The sequence below is a fragment of the Ranitomeya variabilis genome, chromosome 6, assembly GCF_051348905.1.
Source record: "Ranitomeya variabilis isolate aRanVar5 chromosome 6, aRanVar5.hap1, whole genome shotgun sequence".
Taxonomy (NCBI): domain Eukaryota; kingdom Metazoa; phylum Chordata; class Amphibia; order Anura; family Dendrobatidae; genus Ranitomeya; species Ranitomeya variabilis.
Window position 1 is genome coordinate 15517582 of NC_135237.1, and position 21574 is coordinate 15539155.

Below are 21574 nucleotides of genomic sequence, written 5' to 3' on the forward strand. Positions count from 1 at the left end.
CAGTCCCATAGGAAAAGACCATCCAGTCCCTGAGGAAAAAACGCCCAGTCCCAGAGGAAAAGACCGCCCAGTCCGAGCGGAAAAAATGCTGAGCCCCAGAAGAAAAGACTGACCAGTCCCTTAGGAAAATACTATCCATTACCAGAAGAAAAGACCACTCAGTCCCAGAGGAAAAGACCGTCCAGTCCTATAGTAAAAAACGTCCAGGCTGGCAGGAAATGACCGCCCAGTCCCAGAGAAAAAGATCACCCACGCTCAGAGGAAAAGACCGCCCAGTCCCATAGCAAAAGACCACCCAGTACCAGAGGAAAAGACCGACCAGTCTCATAGGAAAAGACCGCCCAGCCCCAGAGGAAAAGACTGCCTAGTCCCAGAGGAAAAGACCGCCCAGTCCCAAAGGAAAAGACCGCCCAGTCCGATAGGAAAAAACATTCAGGCTGAGAGGAAAAGACCTCCCAGTGCCAGAGGAAAAGACCTCACAGTCCAAGAGGAAACATTCCCAGAGGAAACAAATGCCGAGTCCCAGAGGAAAAGACCGACCAGTTCCATATGAAAAGCCTGTCCAGACTGAGAGGAAAAGACCTTCCAGTCCCAGAGGAAAAGACCTTCCAGTCCCAGAGGAAAAGACCATCCAGTCCCAGAGGAAAAGACCTCCCAGTCCCATAGGAAAAGGCCGCACAGTCCCAGAGTAAAAGATTGCCCAGTCACATAGGAAAAAAACGCCCAGTCCCAGAGGAAAAGATTGCCCAGTCCCAGAAGAAAAGACCTTCCAGTCCCAAAGGAAAAGCCCTCCCAGTCCCATAGGAAAATAACACCCAGTCCCATAGGAAAAGACTGCCCAGTCCCATAGGAATAGACCGTCCAGTCCCAGAGGAAAAACCGCCTAGTCCCAGAGGAAAAGATCACTCAGTCCCAGAGGAAAAAAACGCATAGTCCCAGAGGAAAAGACCGCCCAGTCCCAGAGGAAAAAAATGCTGAGTCTCAGAAGAAAAGACTGACCAGTCTCATAGGAAAATACTGGCCAGTACCAGAGGAGAAGACCTCCCAGTCCCAGAGGAAAGGATCGACCACGCTCAGAGGAAAAGACCGCTCAGTCCGATAGTAAAAGACCACCCAGTTCCATAGGAAAAGACTGCTCATTCCCATAGGAAAAGACTGCTCAGGCTCAGAGGAAAAGACCACCCAGTCTCAGAGGAAAAAAACTGTCAAAGCGCAGAGGGAAAGACCACCCAGTCCAAGCGGAAGAGACCTCCCAGTCCCAGAGGAAAAGACCGCCCAGTCCCAGAGGAAAAGACATGTAGTCCCAGATGAAAAGACCTCCCAGTCCCATAGGAAAAGACCGCACAGTCCCACAGGAAAAGATTGCCCAGTCACATAGTAAAAAAACGCCCAGTCCCAGAAGAAAAGATCTCCCAGTCCCATAGGAAAAGCCCGCCCAGTCCCATAAGAAAATGCCACCCAGTCCCATAGGAAAAGACTTCTTAGTCCCATAGGAAAAGACCATCCAGTCCCTGAGAAAAAGACCTCCCAGTCCCAGAAGAAAAATACTGACCAGTCCCATAGGAAAATACTGCCCAGTACCAGAGGAAAAGACCACTCAATCCGAGAGGAAAGATCGCCCAAGCTCAGAGGAAAAGACTGCCCAGTCACATAGTAAAAGACGCCCCACTCTCATAGGAAAAGATCGCTCAATCCCATAGGAAAAGACTGCTCAGAGGAAAAGACCATCAAGTCCCAGAGGAAAAAACTGCCAAAGCTTGAGGAAAAGACCACCCAGTCCCAGAGGAAAAGACCGCCCAGTCCCAGAAGAAAAGACATCTAGTCCCAGAGGAAAAGACCTCCCAGTCCCATAGGAAAAGACCGCACAGTCCCAGAGGAAAAGATTGCCCAGTCACATAGTAAAAAAACGCCCAGTCCCAGAAGAAAAGATCTCCCAGTCCCATAGGAAAAGCCCGCCCAGTCCCATAAGAAAATGCCACCCAGTCCCATAGGAAAAGACTTCTCAGTCCCATAGGAAAAGACCATCAAATCCCTGAGAAAAAGACCTCCCAGTCCCAGAAGAAAAATACTGACCAGTCCCATAGGAAAATACTGCCCAGTACCAGAGGAAAATATCGCCCACGCTCAGAGGAAAAGATCACCCACGCTCAGAGGAAAAGACTGCCCAGTCCCATAGTAAAAGACCACCCACTCTCATAGGAAAAGACCGCTCAATCCCATAGGAAAAGACTGCTCAGAGGAAAAGACCATCAAGTCCCAGAGGAAAAAACTGCCAAAGCTCGAGGAAAAGACCGCCCAGTCCCAGAGGAAAAGACATCTAGTCCCAGAGGAAAAGACCTCCCAGTCCCATAGGAAAAGACCGCACAGTCCCAGAGGAAAAAAAAGCCTAGTTCCATAGGAAAAGACCACCCAGTCCCCTAGGAAAAGACCTCCCAGTCCCAGAGGAAAAGACCATCCAGTCCCTGAGGAAAAAACGCCCAGTCCCAGAGGAAAAGACCGCCCAGTCCGAGCGGAAAAAATGCTGAGCCCCAGAAGAAAAGACTGACCAGTCCCTTAGGAAAATACTATCCATTACCATAGGAAAATAACACCCAGTCCCATAGGAAAAGACTGCCCAGTCCCATAGGAATAGACCGTCCAGTCCCATAGGAATAGACCATCCAGTCCCAGAGGAAAAACTGCCTAGTCCCAGAGGAAAAGATCACTCAGTCCCAGAGGAAAAAAACGCATAGTCCCAGAGGAAAAGACCGCCCAGTCCCAGAGGAAAAAAATGCTGAGTCTCATAAGAAAAGACTGACCAGTCTCATAGGAAAATACTGGCCAGTACCAGAGGAAAAGACCCCCCAGTCCCAGAGGAAAGGATCGCCCACGCTCAGAGGAAAAGACCGCTCAGTCCGATAGCAAAAGACCACCCAGTTCCATAGGAAAGACTGCTCATTCCCATAGGAAAAGACTGCTCAGGCTCAGAGGAAAAGACCACCCAGTCTCAAAGGAAAAAAACTGCCAAAGCACAGAGGGAAAGACCGCCCAGTCCCAGAGGAAAAGACCTCCCAGTCCCAGAGGAAAAGACATCTAGTCCCAGAGGAAAAGACCTCCCAGTCCCATAGGAAAAGACCGCACAGTCCCAGGGGAAAAGATTGCCCAGTCACATAGTAAAAAAACACCCAGTCCCAGAAGAAAAGATCTCCCAGTCCCATAGGAAAAGCCTGCCCAGTCCCATAAGAAAATGCCACCCAGTCCCATAGGAAAAGACTTCCCAGTCCCATAGGAAAAGACCATCCAGTCCCTGAGAAAAAGACCTCCCAGTCCCAGAAGAAAAATACTGCCCAGTACCAGAGGAAAAGACCACTCAATCCGAGAGGAAAGATCACCCACGCTCAGAGGAAAAGACTGCCCAGTCCCATAATAAAAGACCACCCACTCTCATAGGAAAAGACCGCTCAATCCCAGAGGAAAAGACCATCAAGTCCCAGAGGAAAAACTGCCAAAGCTCGAGGAAAAGACCGCCCAGTCCCAGAGGAAAAGACATGTAGTCCCAGAGGAAAAGACCGCCCAGTCCCAGAGGAAAAGACATGTAGTCCCAGAGGAAAAGACCTCCCAGTCCCATAGGAAAAGACCGCCCAGTCCCAGAGGAAAAGACATGTAGTCCCAGATGAAAAGACCTCCCAGTCCCATAGGAAAAGACCGCACAGTCCCAGAGGAAAAGACCGCCCAGTCCCAGAGGAAAAGACATGTAGTCCCAGATGAAAAGACCTCCCAGTCCCATAGGAAAAGACCGCACAGTCCCACAGGAAAAGATTGCCCAGTCACATAGTAAAAAAACGCCCAGTCCCAGAAGAAAAGATCTCCCAGTCCCATAGGAAAAGCCCGCCCAGTCCCATAAGAAAATGCCACCCAGTCCCATAGGAAAAGACTTCTTAGTCCCATAGGAAAAGACCATCCAGTCCCTGAGAAAAAGACCTCCCAGTCCCAGAAGAAAAATACTGCCCAGTACCAGAGGAAAAGACCACTCAATCCGAGAGGAAAGATCACCCACGCTCAGAGGAAAAGACTGCCCAGTCCCATAATAAAAGACCACCCACTCTCATAGGAAAAGACCGCTCAATCCCAGAGGAAAAGACCTCCCAGTCCCATAGGAAAAGATTGCCCAGTCCCAGAGGAAAAGACCGCCCAGTCCCAGAGGAAAAGACCGCCCAGTCCCAGAGGAAAAGACATGTAGTCCCAGATGAAAAGACCTCCCAGTCCCATAGGAAAAGACCGCACAGTCCCACAGGAAAAGATTGCCCAGTCACATAGTAAAAAACGCCCAGTCCCAGAAGAAAAGATCTCCCAGTCCCATAGGAAAAGCCCGCCCAGTCCCATAAGAAAATGCCACCCAGTCCCATAGGAAAAGACTTCTTAGTCCCATAGGAAAAGACCATCCAGTCCCTGAGAAAAAGACCTCCCAGTCCCAGAAGAAAAATACTGACCAGTCCCATAGGAAAATACTGCCCAGTACCAGAGGAAAAGACCACTCAATCCGAGAGGAAAGATCGCCCAAGCTCAGAGGAAAAGACTGCCCAGTCACATAGTAAAAGATGCCCCACTCTCATAGGAAAAGATCGCTCAATCCCATAGGAAAAGACTGCTCAGAGGAAAAGACCATCAAGTCCCAGAGGAAAAAACTGCCAAAGCTTGAGGAAAAGACCACCCAGTCCCAGAGGAAAAGACCGCCCAGTCCCAGAAGAAAAGACATCTAGTCCCAGAGGAAAAGACCTCCCAGTCCCATAGGAAAAGACCGCACAGTCCCAGAGGAAAAGATTGCCCAGTCACATAGTAAAAAAACGCCCAGTCCCAGAAGAAAAGATCTCCCAGTCCCATAGGAAAAGCCCGCCCAGTCCCATAAGAAAATGCCACCCAGTCCCATAGGAAAAGACTTCCCAGTCCCATAGGAAAAGACCATCAAATCCCTGAGAAAAAGACCTCCCAGTCCCAGAAGAAAAATATTGACCAGTCCCATAGGAAAATACTGCCCAGTACCAGAGGAAAATATCGCCCACGCTCAGAGGAAAAGATCACCCACGCTCAGAGGAAAAGACTGCCCAGTCCCATAGTAAAAGTCCACCCACTCTCATAGGAAATGACCGCTCAATCCCATAGGAAAAGACTGCTCAGAGGAAAAGACCATCAAGTCCCAGAGGAAAAAACTGCCAAAGCTTGAGGAAAAGACCACCCAGTCCCAGAGGAAAAGACCGCCCAGTCCCAGAAGAAAAGACATCTAGTCCCAGAGGAAAAGACCTCCCAGTCCCATAGGAAAAGACCGCACAGTCCCAGAGGAAAAAAAAGCCTAGTTCCATAGGAAAAGACCACCCAGTCCCCTAGGAAAAGACCTCCCAGTCCCAGAGGAAAAGACCATCCAGTCCCTGAGGAAAAAATGCCCAGTCCCAGAGGAAAAGACCGCCCAGTCCGAGCGGAAAAAATGCTGAGCCCCAGAAGAAAAGACTGACCAGTCCCTTAGGAAAATACTATCCATTACCATAGGAAAATAACACCCAGTCCCATAGGAAAAGACTGCCCAGTCCCATAGGAATAGACCGTCCAGTCCCATAGGAATAGACCGTCCAGTCCCAGAGGAAAAAACGCCTAGTCCCAGAGGAAAAGATCACTCAGTCCCAGAGGAAAAAAACGCATAGTCCCAGAGGAAAAGACCGCCCAGTCCCAGAGGAAAAAAATGCTGAGTCTCATAAGAAAAGACTGGCCAGTACCAGAGGAAAAGACCCCCCAGTCCCAGAGGAAAGGATCGCCCACGCTCAGAGGAAAAGACCGCTCAGTCCGATAGCAAAAGACCACCCAGTTCCATAGGAAAAGACTGCTCATTCCCATAGGAAAAGACTGCTCAGGCTCAGAGGAAAAGACCACCCAGTCTCAGAGGAAAAAAACTGTCAAAGCACAGAGGGAAAGACCGCCCAGTCCCAGAGGAAAAGACCTCCCAGTCCCAGAGGAAAAGACCTCCCAGTCCCATAGGAAAAGACCGCACAGTCCCAGAGAAAAAGATTGCCCAGTCACATAGTAAAAAAACACCCAGTCCCAGAAGAAAAGATCTCCCAGTCCCATAGGAAAAGCCTGCCCAGTCCCATAAGAAAATGCCACCCAGTCCCATAGGAAAAGACTTCCCAGTCCCATAGGAAAAGACTTCCCAGTCCCATAGGAAAAGACCATCCAGTCCCTGAGAAAAAGACCTCCCAGTCCCAGAAGAAAAATACTGCCCAGTACCAGAGGAAAAGACCACTCAATACGAGAGGAAAGATCACCCACGCTCAGAGGAAAAGACTGCCCAGTCCCATAGTAAAAGACCACCCACTCTCATAGGAAAAGACCGCTCAATCCCATAGGAAAAGACTGCTCAGAGGAAAAGACCATCAAGTCCCAGAGGAAAAACTGCCAAAGCTCAAGGAAAAGACTGCCCAGTCCCAGAGGAAAAGACATGTAGTCCCAGAGGAAAAGACCGCACAGTCCCAGAGGAAAAGATTGCCCAGTCCCAGAAGAAAAGATCTCCCAGTCCCATAGGAAAAGCCCGCCCATTCCCATAAGAAAATGCCACCCAGTCCCATAGGAAAAGACTTCCCAGTCCCATAGGAAAAGACCATCCAGTCCCTGAGAAAAATACTGACCAGTCCCATAGGAAAATACTGCCCAGTACCAGAGGAAAAGACCACTCAATCTGAGAGGAAAAGATCGCCCACGCTCAGAGGAAAAGACTGCCCAGTCCCATAGTAAAAGACCACCCACTCTCATAGGAAAAGACCGCTCAATCCCATAGGAAAAGACTGCTCAGAGGAAAAGACCATCAAGTCCCAGAGGAAAAAACTGCCAAAGCTCGAGGAAAAGACCACCCAGTCCCAGAGGAAAAGACCACCCAGTCCAAGCGGAAGAGACTGCCCAGTCCCAGAGGAAAAGACATCTAGTCCAGTCATAGAGGAAAAAAACACCCAGTTCCAGAGGAAAAAAACACCCATTCCAAGATTAAAAGACCTCCCAGTCCCATAGAAAAAGACCATCTTGTCCTAGAGGAAAAAACCTGCCAAAGCTCAGAGAAAAAAAAAACAAGGCTCAGTGGAAAAGACGCTCTGGAAAAAAAAACTCTTGTCAGATTTAGAAGAAAAGACCACCCAGGCTCACACAAGAGATCGCCCAGGCTCACACAAGAGATCGCCCAGGCTTAAATGAAAATTCCCAGGTTTAAGGGAAAATACCTGCACACGATTAGAAAATTACAACCTATACTCTAGAGCAAAAGAAGCTGTAAACTTTGTATGGATCATGAACAGACAAAATCAGAGAGAAGGCTTTAATCCCGGAAGACAACAAGGGTAAAAATGTATGTGGTGAATAATGGTGCAGCCAAGAAGCTGTGGAACTTGTCACTGGCCCAGATCTGAGTATGGAGAGGTATGAAGCATGTCACCGTCCTAAGAGTATGTGAGTACTAATGGATGACGTGGTCAGGTTCTGAGGAAAAAAGGTGTTATGTTAGTAAAAGCTTTACTCAAAAGTGATGATTTTGGGGGGCATGACTGAGAACCTGTTGCTGTCATCCGCGAAATTGCATTCCAGAGAACTCGTTCAGCATGAGGAAAGTGTTCCAGAAGTGGGAAGTTCTGGCCATGGAGGATGTTGGGGCTTCTTACCTTGAATGATTGTCAGTAGCGTCTCATTGTCATCAGTGTCCATCTGTAACTGACGTTATCTCCATCACCTCCAGACATAAAAGCCATGGACCTGATACTGATGTACAGCCTCACAAGTTACAGGTGTACGGCCTCACAAGTTACAGGTGTACGGCCTCACAAGTTACAGGTGTACGGCCTCACAAGTTACAGGTGTACGGCCTCACAAGTTACAGGTGTACGGCCTCACAAGTTACAGGTGTACGTCCTCACAAGTTACAGGTGTCCGTCCTCACAAGTTACAGGTGTACGGCCTCACAAGTTACAGGTGTACGGCCTCACAAGTTACAGGTGTACGTCCTCACAAGTTACAGGTGTACGGCCTCACAAGTTACAGGTGTCCGTCCTCACAAGTTACAGGTGTCCGTCCTCACAAGTTACAGGTGTGCGGCCTCACAAGTTACAGGTGTACGTCCTCACAAGTTACAGGTGTACGTCCTCACAAGTTACAGGTGTACGGCCTCACAAGTTACAGGTGTGCGGCCTCACAAGTTACAGGTGTACGTCCTCACAAGTTACAGGTGTACGGCCTCACAAGTTACAGGTGTACGTCCTCACAAGTTACAGGTGTACGTCCTCACAAGTTACAGGTGTACGTCCTCACAAGTTACAGGTGTACGTCCTCACAAGTTACAGGTGTACGTCCTCACAAGTTACAGGTGTACGTCCTCACAAGTTACAGGTGTACGTCCTCACAAGTTACAGGTGTCCGTCCTCACAAGTTACAGGTGTACGTCCTCACAAGTTACAGGTGTCCGTCCTCACAAGTTACAGGTGTACGTCCTCACAAGTTACAGGTGTACGTCCTCACAAGTTACAGGTGTACGTCCTCACAAGTTACAGGTGTACGGCCTCACAAGTTACAGGTGTACGTCCTCACAAGTTACAGGTGTACGTCCTCACAAGTTACAGGTGTACGTCCTCACAAGTTACAGGTGTACGTCCTCACAAGTTACAGGTGTACGTCCTCACAAGTTACAGGTGTACGTCCTCACAAGTTACAGGTGTACGGCCTCACAAGTTACAGGTGTGCGGCCTCACAAGTTACAGGTGTACGTCCTCACAAGTTACAGGTGTACGTCCTCACAAGTTACAGGTGTACGTCCTCACAAGTTACAGGTGTACGTCCTCACAAGTTACAGGTGTACGTCCTCACAAGTTACAGGTGTCCGTCCTCACAAGTTACAGGTGTCCGTCCTCACAAGTTACAGGTGTACGTCCTCACAAGTTACAGGTGTACGGCCTCACAAGTTACAGGTGTGCGGCCTCACAAGTTACAGGTGTACGTCCTCACAAGTTACAGGTGTACGGCCTCACAAGTTACAGGTGTACGGCCTCACAAGTTACAGGTGTACGTCCTCACAAGTTACAGGTGTACGTCCTCACAAGTTACAGGTGTACGTCCTCACAAGTTACAGGTGTACGTCCTCACAAGTTACAGGTGTACGTCCTCACAAGTTACAGGTGTACGTCCTCACAAGTTACAGGTGTACGTCCTCACAAGTTACAGGTGTACGGCCTCACAAGTTACAGTTGTACGTCCTCACAAGTTACAGGTGTACGGCCTCACAAGTTACAGGTGTACGTCCTCACAAGTTACAGGTGTACGTCCTCACAAGTTACAGGTGTACGTCCTCACAAGTTACAGGTGTACGGCCTCACAAGTTACAGGTGTACGTCCTCACAAGTTACAGGTGTCCGTCCTCACAAGTTACAGGTGTACGTCCTCACAAGTTACAGGTGTACGTCCTCACAAGTTACAGGTGTACATCCTCACAAGTTACAGGTGTACGTCCTCACAAGTTACAGGTGTACGTCCTCACAAGTTACAGGTGTACGGCCTCACAAGTTACAGGTGTACGTCCTCACAAGTTACAGGTGTACGGCCTCACAAGTTACAGGTGTACGTCCTCACAAGTTACAGGTGTACGTCCTCACAAGTTACAGGTGTACGGCCTCACAAGTTACAGGTGTACGGCCTCACAAGTTACAGGTGTACGGCCTCACAAGTTACAGGTGTCCGTCCTCACAAGTTACAGGTGTCCGTCCTCACAAGTTACAGGTGTACGTCCTCACAAGTTACAGGTGTACGTCCTCACAAGTTACAGGTGTACGGCCTCACAAGTTACAGGTGTACGGCCTCACAAGTTACAGGTGTACGGCCTCACAAGTTACAGGTGTACGTCCTCACAAGTTACAGGTGTCCGTCCTCACAAGTTACAGGTGTCCGTCCTCACAAGTTACAGGTGTACATCCTCACAAGTTACAGGTGTACGGCCTCACAAGTTACAGGTGTACGGCCTCACAAGTTACAGGTGTACGTCCTCACAAGTTACAGGTGTACGGCCTCACAAGTTACAGGTGTACGGTCTCACAAGTTACAGGTGTACGTCCTCACAAGTTACAGGTGTACGTCCTCACAAGTTACAGGTGTACGGCCTCACAAGTTACAGGTGTCCGTCCTCACAAGTTACAGGTGTCCGTCCTCACAAGTTACAGGTGTACGTCCTCACAAGTTACAGGTGTACGTCCTCACAAGTTACAGGTGTACGTCCTCACAAGTTACAGGTGTACGGCCTCACAAGTTACAGGTGTACGTCCTCACAAGTTACAGGTGTACGTCCTCACAAGTTACAGGTGTACGTCCTCACAAGTTACAGGTGTACGTCCTCACAAGTTACAGGTGTACGTCCTCACAAGTTACAGGTGTACGGCCTCACAAGTTACAGGTGTACGTCCTCACAAGTTACAGGTGTACGTCCTCACAAGTTACAGGTGTACGGCCTCACAAGTTACAGGTGTACGTCCTCACAAGTTACAGGTGTACGTCCTCACAAGTTACAGGTGTACGGCCTCACAAGTTACAGGTGTACGGCCTCACAAGTTACAGGTGTACGTCCTCACAAGTTACAGGTGTACGTCCTCACAAGTTACAGGTGTCCGTCCTCACAAGTTACAGGTGTCCGTCCTCACAAGTTACAGGTGTCCGTCCTCACAAGTTACAGGTGTACGGCCTCACAAGTTACAGGTGTACGGCCTCACAAGTTACAGGTGTACGTCCTCACAAGTTACAGGTGTACGTCCTCACAAGTTACAGGTGTACGGCCTCACAAGTTACAGGTGTACGTCCTCACAAGTTACAGGTGTACGGCCTCACAAGTTACAGGTGTACGTCCTCACAAGTTACAGGTGTACGGCCTCACAAGTTACAGGTGTGCGGCCTCACAAGTTACAGGTGTACGTCCTCACAAGTTACAGGTGTACGTCCTCACAAGTTACAGGTGTACGTCCTCACAAGTTACAGGTGTACGTCCTCACAAGTTACAGGTGTACGTCCTCACAAGTTACAGGTGTACGTCCTCACAAGTTACAGGTGTACGTCCTCACAAGTTACAGGTGTACGTCCTCACAAGTTACAGGTGTACGTCCTCACAAGTTACAGGTGTACGTCCTCACAAGTTACAGGTGTACGTCCTCACAAGTTACAGGTGTACGGCCTCACAAGTTACAGGTGTACGGCCTCACAAGTTACAGGTGTACGTCCTCACAAGTTACAGGTGTACGTCCTCACAAGTTACAGGTGTACGTCCTCACAAGTTACAGGTGTACGGCCTCACAAGTTACAGGTGTACGTCCTCACAAGTTACAGGTGTACGTCCTCACAAGTTACAGGTGTACGGCCTCACAAGTTACAGGTGTCCGTCCTCACAAGTTACAGGTGTACGTCCTCACAAGTTACAGGTGTACGGCCTCACAAGTTACAGGTGTACGTCCTCACAAGTTACAGGTGTACGTCCTCACAAGTTACAGGTGTACGGCCTCACAAGTTACAGGTGTACGGCCTCACAAGTTACAGGTGTCCGTCCTCACAAGTTACAGGTGTCCGTCCTCACAAGTTACAGGTGTACGTCCTCACAAGTTACAGGTGTACGGCCTCACAAGTTACAGGTGTACGTCCTCACAAGTTACAGGTGTACGGCCTCACAAGTTACAGGTGTACGTCCTCACAAGTTACAGGTGTCCGTCCTCACAAGTTACAGGTGTACGGCCTCACAAGTTACAGGTGTACGTCCTCACAAGTTACAGGTGTACGGCCTCACAAGTTACAGGTGTACGTCCTCACAAGTTACAGGTGTACGTCCTCACAAGTTACAGGTGTACGTCCTCACAAGTTACAGGTGTACGTCCTCACAAGTTACAGGTGTACGGCCTCACAAGTTACAGGTGTACGTCCTCACAAGTTACAGGTGTACGTCCTCACAAGTTACAGGTGTACGTCCTCACAAGTTACAGGTGTACGTCCTCACAAGTTACAGGTGTACGGCCTCACAAGTTACAGGTGTACGTCCTCACAAGTTACAGGTGTACGTCCTCACAAGTTACAGGTGTACGGCCTCACAAGTTACAGGTGTACGGCCTCACAAGTTACAGGTGTACGGCATCTGGGTGTAAAGCATTTTAGAAATGTAAAGAACTTTGTTCTTGAGCAATAATTAAGTTACATTTACATAAACCTTGACAGCGGCCCTTTCCATCATCATGTGCCCTGTTGCAGTTTCCAGGTGGGGTGAGTGCTGGCATGTCCCCGGGTATGTTGGGCCACACACGTCCTAATACAGCCAGGCAGTGAGTAGAGAACAATGGAGCAGGCTCACAGCTGTCCCTGGAACAAAGAGATGCAGGAGATTCCTATATGTCCTGCAGGAGGCGCTGCAACCTCTGCTACAGCACATGAATGTGCAGCCATAGATTGGGGGGGGGGGGTGCAGAGAACAAATCATAATGCCTGAGCTTCATTCCCCCTGGAAGAGCAGAGCTGGTTGGATCAGCCGCACAGAGATGCCTGTGAGCTCTGGAGCAGGATCAGCCCTCTCCTCTCAGTACCTCCTGTCCCTCATCAGATGCTGAACGCTGCAGACCCCCTGACCAATGCAGCACGACTGGGGGGCTCATCCAGACACTGACAGCACTGGAGGGCATCTTCCCAGGGACAAGAAGTGATCTACATCTCACCCTCCACTGGAAAATCTTCCCCGAACCTCAAAGAAAAAGCATCAGGCGCAGAGGACAGGAGTCATCCTCCCCATCCTCCCCTTCCCATCTGACAAAGCCGGTGGGTTAACCATTTCTGCACAATCGCAATCTCTGCACCGCCTGCATGGTCTGACGGAGACTCCTCATCCGCCTTTGTCTAGGTGGGCTCTTGACCATCACCTCCATCATCGTCATTCAACAAAATTACGGATAAACAAGGACGGATCAATAGCAGGTGTAATTGACGGTGGGCGAGAGCCAATCTGCAGCCTCGTCCCTCCATATCCCTGGTAACATCTGACCCCCTCCTATCTGCAGTGCACATCTCAGAAAAAAAAAGAAGACCACGAGCCGGATGGAGGGAGCAGCATCTGAATGAAGAATTCATCCTCAGAGACCCTTCCTCCTCCTCTGCCTCATCTCAGCAGACTGAAGACCCTGCAGATGAAGACCTCCCATTTGCATTGAATGGACCTCTGAGGGCCGCGGCAAGAACAGACTGCAGAGCCCAGAACAATCCATTGGGCAGAGACTGACCTCCCTTTATTTACCGGTAACTACCCCCCCATTGGCGCACATTGTTTATGGGGTAACGCCACCCGTGTCCTGCAATGCAGGCAACAAAGAACTGTCAATCTCAGTCCTCAGCTTAATGCAATTCATCAGCGCTTAGCAGATTGGAAATTATTGCTTTTCACAGGCTCCTTGGCCTTCTCTCCATCGTTGTTCTGCTTGTGAAGATCTCTGCCAGCATGGGCACTGTCTTGTCCTTGTCCCCAGGCTCTCGGAAAGCCAGCCTGTACGATGACGGCTCAGGATCTCTGGCACATTACACAAGTGTCAGCAAAAGCAGTGGACAGAAGCCCGACAAGGCGCTGAAACGACACTCCATGTTCATCCCTGCTCTCACCTGGAAGAGACTGGTGGCCTCCACCAAGAAGAAGACATCAAGGAAGGGCACCGCTAACAACAATTACCAAAAGGATGTCGCCCATTTAAACCACGAGAATGTGAAAAAATCATTGTCTTGTGCCAATCTCTCCAGCTATGACAGTCAACCCCTGGCACCGCTGAGCTCCAAGCAGATATCCTCCATCAAGAAGGTCTCAAACACCACCGGTGGTGGTTCTCCGAAGAGAGTCATAGTGCAAGCTTCCACTGGTGAACTACTGAAATGCCTTGGAGAATTCCTTTGCAGAAGATGCTACCGACTGAAACACTTATCCCCCACAGACCCTATTCTATGGCTCCGTAGTGTGGACCGCTCCTTGCTTCTCCAAGGATGGCAAGATCAGGCCTTCGTCACCCCGGCCAACGTGGTTTTTGTCTACTTGCTCTGCAGGGATGTCATTGATGGGGACTCTGTGGCCACCGAGCATGACTTGCAAGCCACTCTCTTGACTTGCCTATACCTATCCTACTCTTACATGGGTAATGAGATCTCCTACCCTCTAAAACCATTTTTGGTAGAAGCAGGCAAAGATGCCTTCTGGGACCGATGTCTTTGCATCATTGATGCCATGAGTGCCAAGATGTTGAGAATTAACGCTGACCCACACTATTTCACCCAGGTGTTTGCTGACCTAAAAAATGAGGGTAACCGTGATGAATTCTCCAGAGTACTTGATCGGTGACTGTTCTTGAGAGAGTAGACCAAGCTCCGTCACAGGTCAGGACTGAAATCCCTGGCTGACAACAACGATCCAGTAGCCAAAAAAAAATCTAAAAGGACAAAATGGGACCACATTAAACCTTTTGTGCATTGTCTACATTGAGAGGTGGTGGAGAATTTGAGGCAGCGTAACCTCCAACCAATGTGCATATTTGTTTTTGGGCCAGCAAGTGCCTCGCGCTCACATCACCACCTGTCCCTTTCCTTATGAAGACTGATACTTTACTTTTTCTCAATGTCATCCCAAAGCGAACACCGGACTCTTGCCTCTTTTACAAATACATACAATCCAGGGAGAGGAACGTAAATGGGAACGAGATACTCAATGGATTCCATGTTCTCTCCACCACCCGCTGACAGGGTGGGCCCGGATGTATATTTGCACTGATATAAGTAGCCCCAGCCTCGCTTGGCTGCTGGGTCCAGGTTTTAGAGATAGGTAATGGTGGACGATGCCGTCCTCTTCCGAGTCCCTCCAGAAATGTGACATTTGTGATGGGTCTGATGTTGCTTTCCTTCTGATGTCTGCAGGTTGTGTGGATGTTTCCTCTTGCTTCCCTCAAAGTGTTTCCAAAATCATCACTGTCAGAATCAATATCTGTTGCAGTTACTCCAATGATTTTAACTTATGTCGACTCCTGATGGTGTCTTGTAGGTTTGGTCCCAGCTTCAGACAATATGTCCCTCATAGCCTGTGCTCCGGTCCAGGTCACTATCTCACTCATAGTCTGGTCCCAGTCACTATGTCACCCGGTTCTGGTCACTATGTCCCTCATAGCCTGGGCTCTGGTCCAGGTCACTGTATAACTCATAGTCTGGTCCGAAATCCCCGTCACTATGTCACCCGGCTCTGGTCACTTTGTCACTCATAGTCTTGGCCTTGGTCACTATGTCACTCATAGTCTTGGACTCGGCCCTGGTAACTATGTCACTCATAGTCTGGGCTGTGGCCCTGGTCGCTAAGTCACTTGTTTTCTGGGCCCTGAGCCCCAGTCGCTATGTCAGTCATAGTCTTGGCCCAGGGGTCATTATGTCACCATAGTTTTGGCTGTGGCCCTGGTCACTGTGCACTTGTGTCCTGGGCTCCAGATCTCAGTCACTATGTCTCTCATAGTCTTGGTCCAGGGGACACTTTGTCACTCATAGTCTTGGCCGTGGCCCTGGTCACTATGTCACTTGTGTCCTGGGCCCCAGCTCCCAGCCACTATATCACTTATAGTCTTGGCCCAGAGGGCATTATGTCACTCATTGTCTTGACCCAGGGGGCACTTTGTCACTCATAGTCTTGGCCCAGGGGGCACTCTGTCACTCATAGTCTTGGCCCAGGGGGCACTTTGTCACTCATAGTCTTGGCCCAGGGGGCACTCTGTCACTCATAGTCTTGGCCCAGGGGGCACTCTGTCACTCATAGTCTTGGCCCAGGGGGCACTCTGTCACTCATAGTCTTGGCCCAGGGGGCACTCTGTCACTCATAGTCTTGGCCCAGGGGGCACTCTGTCACTCATAGTCTTGGCCGTGGCCCTGGTCACTATGTCACTTGTGTCCTGGGCCCTGAACCCCAGCCACTATGTCACTCATAGTCTTGGCCCAGGGGGCACTTTGTCACTCACAGTCTTGGCCCAGGAGACAGTATGTCACTCATAGTCTTGTCCCAGGGGGCACTTTGTCACTCATAGTCTTGGCCGTGGCCCTGGTCACTATGTCACTTGTGTCCTGGGCCCCAAACCCCAGCCACTATGTCACTCATAGTCTTGGCCCAGGGGGCACTTTGTCACTCACAGTCTTGGCCCAGGAGACAGTATGTCACTCATAGTCTTGTCCCAGGGGGCACTTTGTCACTCATAGTCTTGGCCGTGGCCCTGGTCACTATGTCACTTGTGTCCTGGGCCCCGAACCCCAGTCACTATGTCACTCATAGTCTTGGCCCAGGGGGCACTTTGTCACTCATAGTGTTGGCCCTGGGGACAGTATGTCACTCATAGTCTTGGCCCAGGGGGCACTTTGTCACTCACAGTCTTGGCCCAGGAGACAGTATGTCACTCATAGTCTTGTCCCAGGGGGCACTTTGTCACTCATAGTCTTGGCCGTGGCCCTGGTCACTATGTCACTTGTGTCCTGGGCCCCAAACCCCAGCCACTATGTCACTCATAGTCTTGGCCCAGGGGGCACTTTGTCACTCACAGTCTTGGCCCAGGAGACAGTATGTCACTCATAGTCTTGTCCCAGGGGGCACTTTGTCACTCATAGTCTTGGCCGTGGCCCTGGTCACTATGTCACTTGTGTCCTGGGCCCCGAACCCCAGTCACTATGTCACTCATAGTCTTGGCCCAGGGGGCACTTTGTCACTCATAGTGTTGGCCCTGGGGACAGTATGTCACTCATAGTCTTGGCCCAGGGGGCACTTTGTCACTCATAGTCTTAGCCGTGGCCCTGGTCACTGTGTAACTTATGTCTTGGGCCCCGAACCCCAGTCACTATGTCACTCATAGTCTTGGCCCAGGCTGCTCTTTGTCACTCATAGTCTTAGCCGTGGCCCTGGTCACTGTGTAACTTATGTCTTGGGCCCCAGACCCCAGTCACTATGTCACTCATAGTCTTGGCCCCAAATCCGGTCACATTGTTATATTCCCAGGACTTAGGGTTCCTTCTGTAGCTCGGACGGCCCTAATTGTAATTGTAGCTGTGAATGCTCGTGTGGGGAGAAGTAGGTCTTGTAAGATCATGGTGACCCAATATTTCTCACCGGTCACGCCCGGGCTCTGTTGCTGTTGACTGATCTCCAGGATTATTTCTGGTCACTAATGTTAATGCGCTGATCTGGCTTTAGGTTAATGAGAATTGGATTGACGCGCTCAGAGCCCCCGACATCTCCTTCCTTCCTTCCTTCAGGGGTTTTTTTTGTTTCATTTCACAGAGCTGGGCCTCTACATACAAAACTGGGGTCTGCACGGGGCCGACCATGGATCCCACTGTTTACATAACCCGGATTATCATGTTGTGGTCTATTTGATACATTGTTGCACACAATGAGGGGATTTTTTTTCCAGCATCTGGATACTGTGTTATCTTTAGAGGCAGTGCTTAGGATTTATAGGGGAGTGAATGATGTCGGGGTCTCCCCATTAATGCCCCCATGTGTCCAGTGCAGCTTGCCCATTAGATGTGATGCTTCCGTGCAATGTGTCGTACTTTGCAGAGGAGCTGCCCGCCGCTGCTCTCTATACAGGTGGCCATCTTGAGCGCTGATCCAGGATTTAGATGCACGAGGCACCGGGTACCTAAATCTCTAAGAAATGAATGGGTTGGATTGTCGTTTGGATGCAGGGGGCATTTATTTATTTTTTTCGGGGGGGGGGCACCCTGTTGTGTCTGTATCCGCTGTGCATTGTGTATTTTTGGGGCGCTGCTCGGCTGATACCGCTGCACTTGTGTGTTTATGTGCCGGGATTGTGGGCCGTGCACGGAGATACGATGGAGCTGGGTGCTAATTGTGCCCCCCGGACGTACACCAGTGTGGGGGGGTGACCTACATCTCTGCCTGTGTCTGCAGAGCGAGCAGCCGGGGAGAGAAAAGAACAAAAATAACATTTCTAGAGAATGGCTTCGGAGCAGGGGGGACCGCCAGAGTCGGAGGGGGGACCGCCAGAGTCGGAGGGTGCAGCGCAAGACGGCTATTGTAAGAGATGGCTGTGGATGTAGTTCTCATCAGCAGCGTTATTGGTCTGGTTTATTGGCTCAGGAAGCAAGAATATCTGCGATGGCTGCAACCATCAACCTCTTGGTGTTGGGGAACTATAACTCCCAGCAGTGGGGACTGAAGCGCCCCAGATGGATGCCCACTGGTCTGAGTTTGGGGGTGCCAGGTCCATGAGCAGCATTGTCGCCAATGATGAGCATTATTATTGCCGTGTGGGGTGACATCTGCAGGTCATCGTGTGTGCGAGGGGGGCGCCTCACTATGGGGGGCCATGTATATGACAGTAGTGATGGCAGAGCGGTCATCCTGGGGTCTGTAGTGCCGGCCACACTGGGTTACTGAGAGCCCCACTGGTCATAATGAAGCCCATGGCTAATACATGAAGGTCATGGTGGTCGTACCCTGCTGCTGGGTGATGGACGAGCCAGTGGAGAAAGGAACAAGCTGCTGCGGAACCTCGGGCCGCCTGATCTCCCCCAACAGCAAAAATGGGGCATGTTCCCTCCAACATCTGCAGTCAGGACACCCGCACATTAGGTGGTCCGCTGGCCCCCGCAGCTTCTCCACTCTCCCCTGATGTGTATGAGCCATTGCGGCATTTCCCTATAACCCCCCTATAACCAGCATTGCACGCCGGTGCCCCGGCCACTGGAGAGCGCTTGTCACTACTGACATCACAGGCACTACTTCATCTTCTGTACAGTAGACTGCTTCCCCAGACTGCACAGATGTGTATAATCTGCTGTACAGTAGACTGCATCTCCATGCTGCACAGACCTGTATTATCTACTGTACAGTAGACTGCATCTCCATTCTGCACAGACCTGTATTATCTGCTGTACAGTAGACTGCATCTCTATACTGCACAGCCATGTATTATCTGCTGTACAGTAGACTGCATCTCTATACTGGTCATACCTGTATTATCTGCTGTACAGTAGAGTGCATCTCTATACTGCACATACCTGTATTATCTGCTGTACAGTAGAGTGCATATTCATGCAACACATATTTGTAGTCTTTTACAGTAGACTGCCTCTTTATGCTGCACAGACTTGCATTATCTGCAGTACAGTCAAATGAATTTGTTTTTTTGCACAGACTTATATCTTCTGTAAAGTATCCTGCATCTTTCTGCTGCAGACTTGTGCTACCTGCTGTGCAGTAAAAATGTTGCACTGACTTATATTATTTGCTGCACAGACCTGTATTATCTGCAGTGAATATGGACTGCATCTCTGCATTGCTTAGACCTGTATTACCTGCTGTATAGTAAAAAGTCTTTCTGTACTTAACAGACATGTACTATCTGCTTTACAGTAGACTGCATCTCTATACTGCACAGACATGTATTAACTGCTGTACAGTAGACTGCATCTCTATACTGCACAGACGTGTATTATTTGCTGTACAGTAGACTGCTTCTCTATACTGCACAGATGTGTATTATCTGCTGTACAGTAGACTGCATCTCTATACTGCACAGACATGTATTTTCTGCTGTACACTAGACTGCTTCTCTGTACTGCACAGCCATGTATTATCTGCTGTACAGTAGACTGCGTCTCTGTTCTGCACAGACTTGCATTATCTGCTGTAGAGTAAACTGCTTCTCTGTACTGCACAGACATGTATTTTCTTCTGTACAGTAGACTGCTTCTCTGTTTTGCACAGACTTGCATTATCTGCTGTAGAGTAGACTGCTTCTTTGTACTGCACAGACATGTATTATCTGCTGTACAGTAGACTGCATCTCTGTTCTGCATAGGCATCTATTTGCTGCACAGTAGACTGCTTCTCTGTACTGCATTGACATCTATGTTCTGCTGTACAGTACACTGCATCTCTGCTCTGCACAGACATGTATCATTTGCTGCACAATAGACTGACTCTCCATGGTGAACACCTGTGTTATCTGCTGTATAGTAGATTTGATTACATCTCTGTACTGCACAGACTTGTAATATTTGCTGCAGAGTAGACTGACTCTACATTTTGCACATACTTTTTGCTGTGAAATATCAAAACTTGAAAATCTGTGCCCCCTCTGCAGCCAGCTCTGCCCCTCTATTTAATAACTAAGGGGCTTCAATATCAGGATAAACTCCGAGCAACTCCGGGGTCAAATGAGATTGGCTAAAAATTAAGAGTTTATTTATTTTATTATATTGAGGCCAAAATATAAAATATTGCGGATGTTTGTCCTGGGGATGGTGACGGCAGTGACCTGATCAGCTCCACTGTAGTGTATGGGAATGAGCTGCAATACCACACACAACCTGAGGACAGGTGGGGCGCTGTTTCCAGAAGAAAGCAGCCATGTTTTTCCAATCCTGAACAGCTTTTATTATTTGTTGAGCGACAGGTTATCATTCTTGGGTCGGGGGGTCGGGTATTGATAATGAGAGGATCGATGTCCCCGAGTTCTCCTGTCTGTGGCAATGGATCCGCTGCGTCCTCTCTGCCCAGTGATACTGTGGATAGAATAGAAATGCTTCAATGTCGCCACACTGGATCGCTGCCCTATACCGTGGCGGTGGAGCGCGGCACCGGACTGTACATATTAGAGGCGGTGACCATATTTCATGTCTCGGTGAGTGTGCTGCATGAATTCTGTGTTTGAAGATTTTTTCCCGCAATTTGTAAATTATTTAATTTATAAGGGAACAGAAAAAAAAATGTGAACAAAGTCCGTTCTGGCGGTTTTCTTTGTGTTTCTATGGACGACGCGCGTTTTGTTTGTAGACTTTTTTCTATGTGCGGACACTGGAAATGATTGTTTTCTTCTTGACTGGAGGAGCGCCGCGGCTTCAGAAATTACAAAAAGGAAAAGTAGAAGCCTCCGTCCGCTCTGCGGGCCCTCGCCGGGGTCAGGAGCCGGGCCTAAATGCTTCACCTCAGGAAGTACCGTGAAGACACAATATGGCCGTCCGTGTATGACGAGTACATGTCAGGATGGGGCTGGAAGCAGAGAAAGGGAAATAATATGGATACTGGTAGGTTTGTCTTGTCTGTGCAGGTGTGTGGTTGCTGGATCGAGGCTGGTACTGCGGGCAATGTGGGCACTGTCAGGGCTCCCACCCTCCTACTGATGGGACAGTGGCACTTTTCAATAAAATAAAATGATACAAATGGATTTCTGTTCTGTCCTCTTTACTTCACATTACATGATGGGTTTGAAAATTATTCCTGAATCCACAGCAACATCTAGAAATCAGATGACGAAGCTGAAAATCTGTTACAATATATCAGCTAAGCAATCTGCAGATCTTATCATGGATCTCTGTATACAGGGAGCTCCCCCTAGTGGTGGCTGCAGACAGGATCTTATCACGTATCTCTGTATACAGGGAGCTCCCCCTAGTGGTGGCTGCAGACAGAATCTTATCATGTATCTCTGTATACAGGGAGCTCCCCCTAGTGGTGGCTGCAGACAGGATCTTATCATGTATCTCTGTATACAGG

The 21574-nt window shown here is 49.5% G+C and overlaps 1 protein-coding gene across 1 annotated transcript; it reads left to right on the forward strand.

Annotated features, from left to right (window-relative positions):
- Nucleotides 1-12527: 12527 nt before the first annotated feature.
- LOC143781338 (cyclin-dependent kinase 5 activator 1-like) lies at nucleotides 12528-21245 on the forward strand. The gene has a single exon (XM_077267892.1). The coding sequence runs from the start codon at nucleotides 13493-13495 to the stop codon at nucleotides 14372-14374; it is 882 nt and encodes a 293-aa protein (XP_077124007.1). The 5' UTR covers nucleotides 12528-13492; the 3' UTR covers nucleotides 14375-21245.
- Nucleotides 21246-21574: the final 329 nt, after the last annotated feature.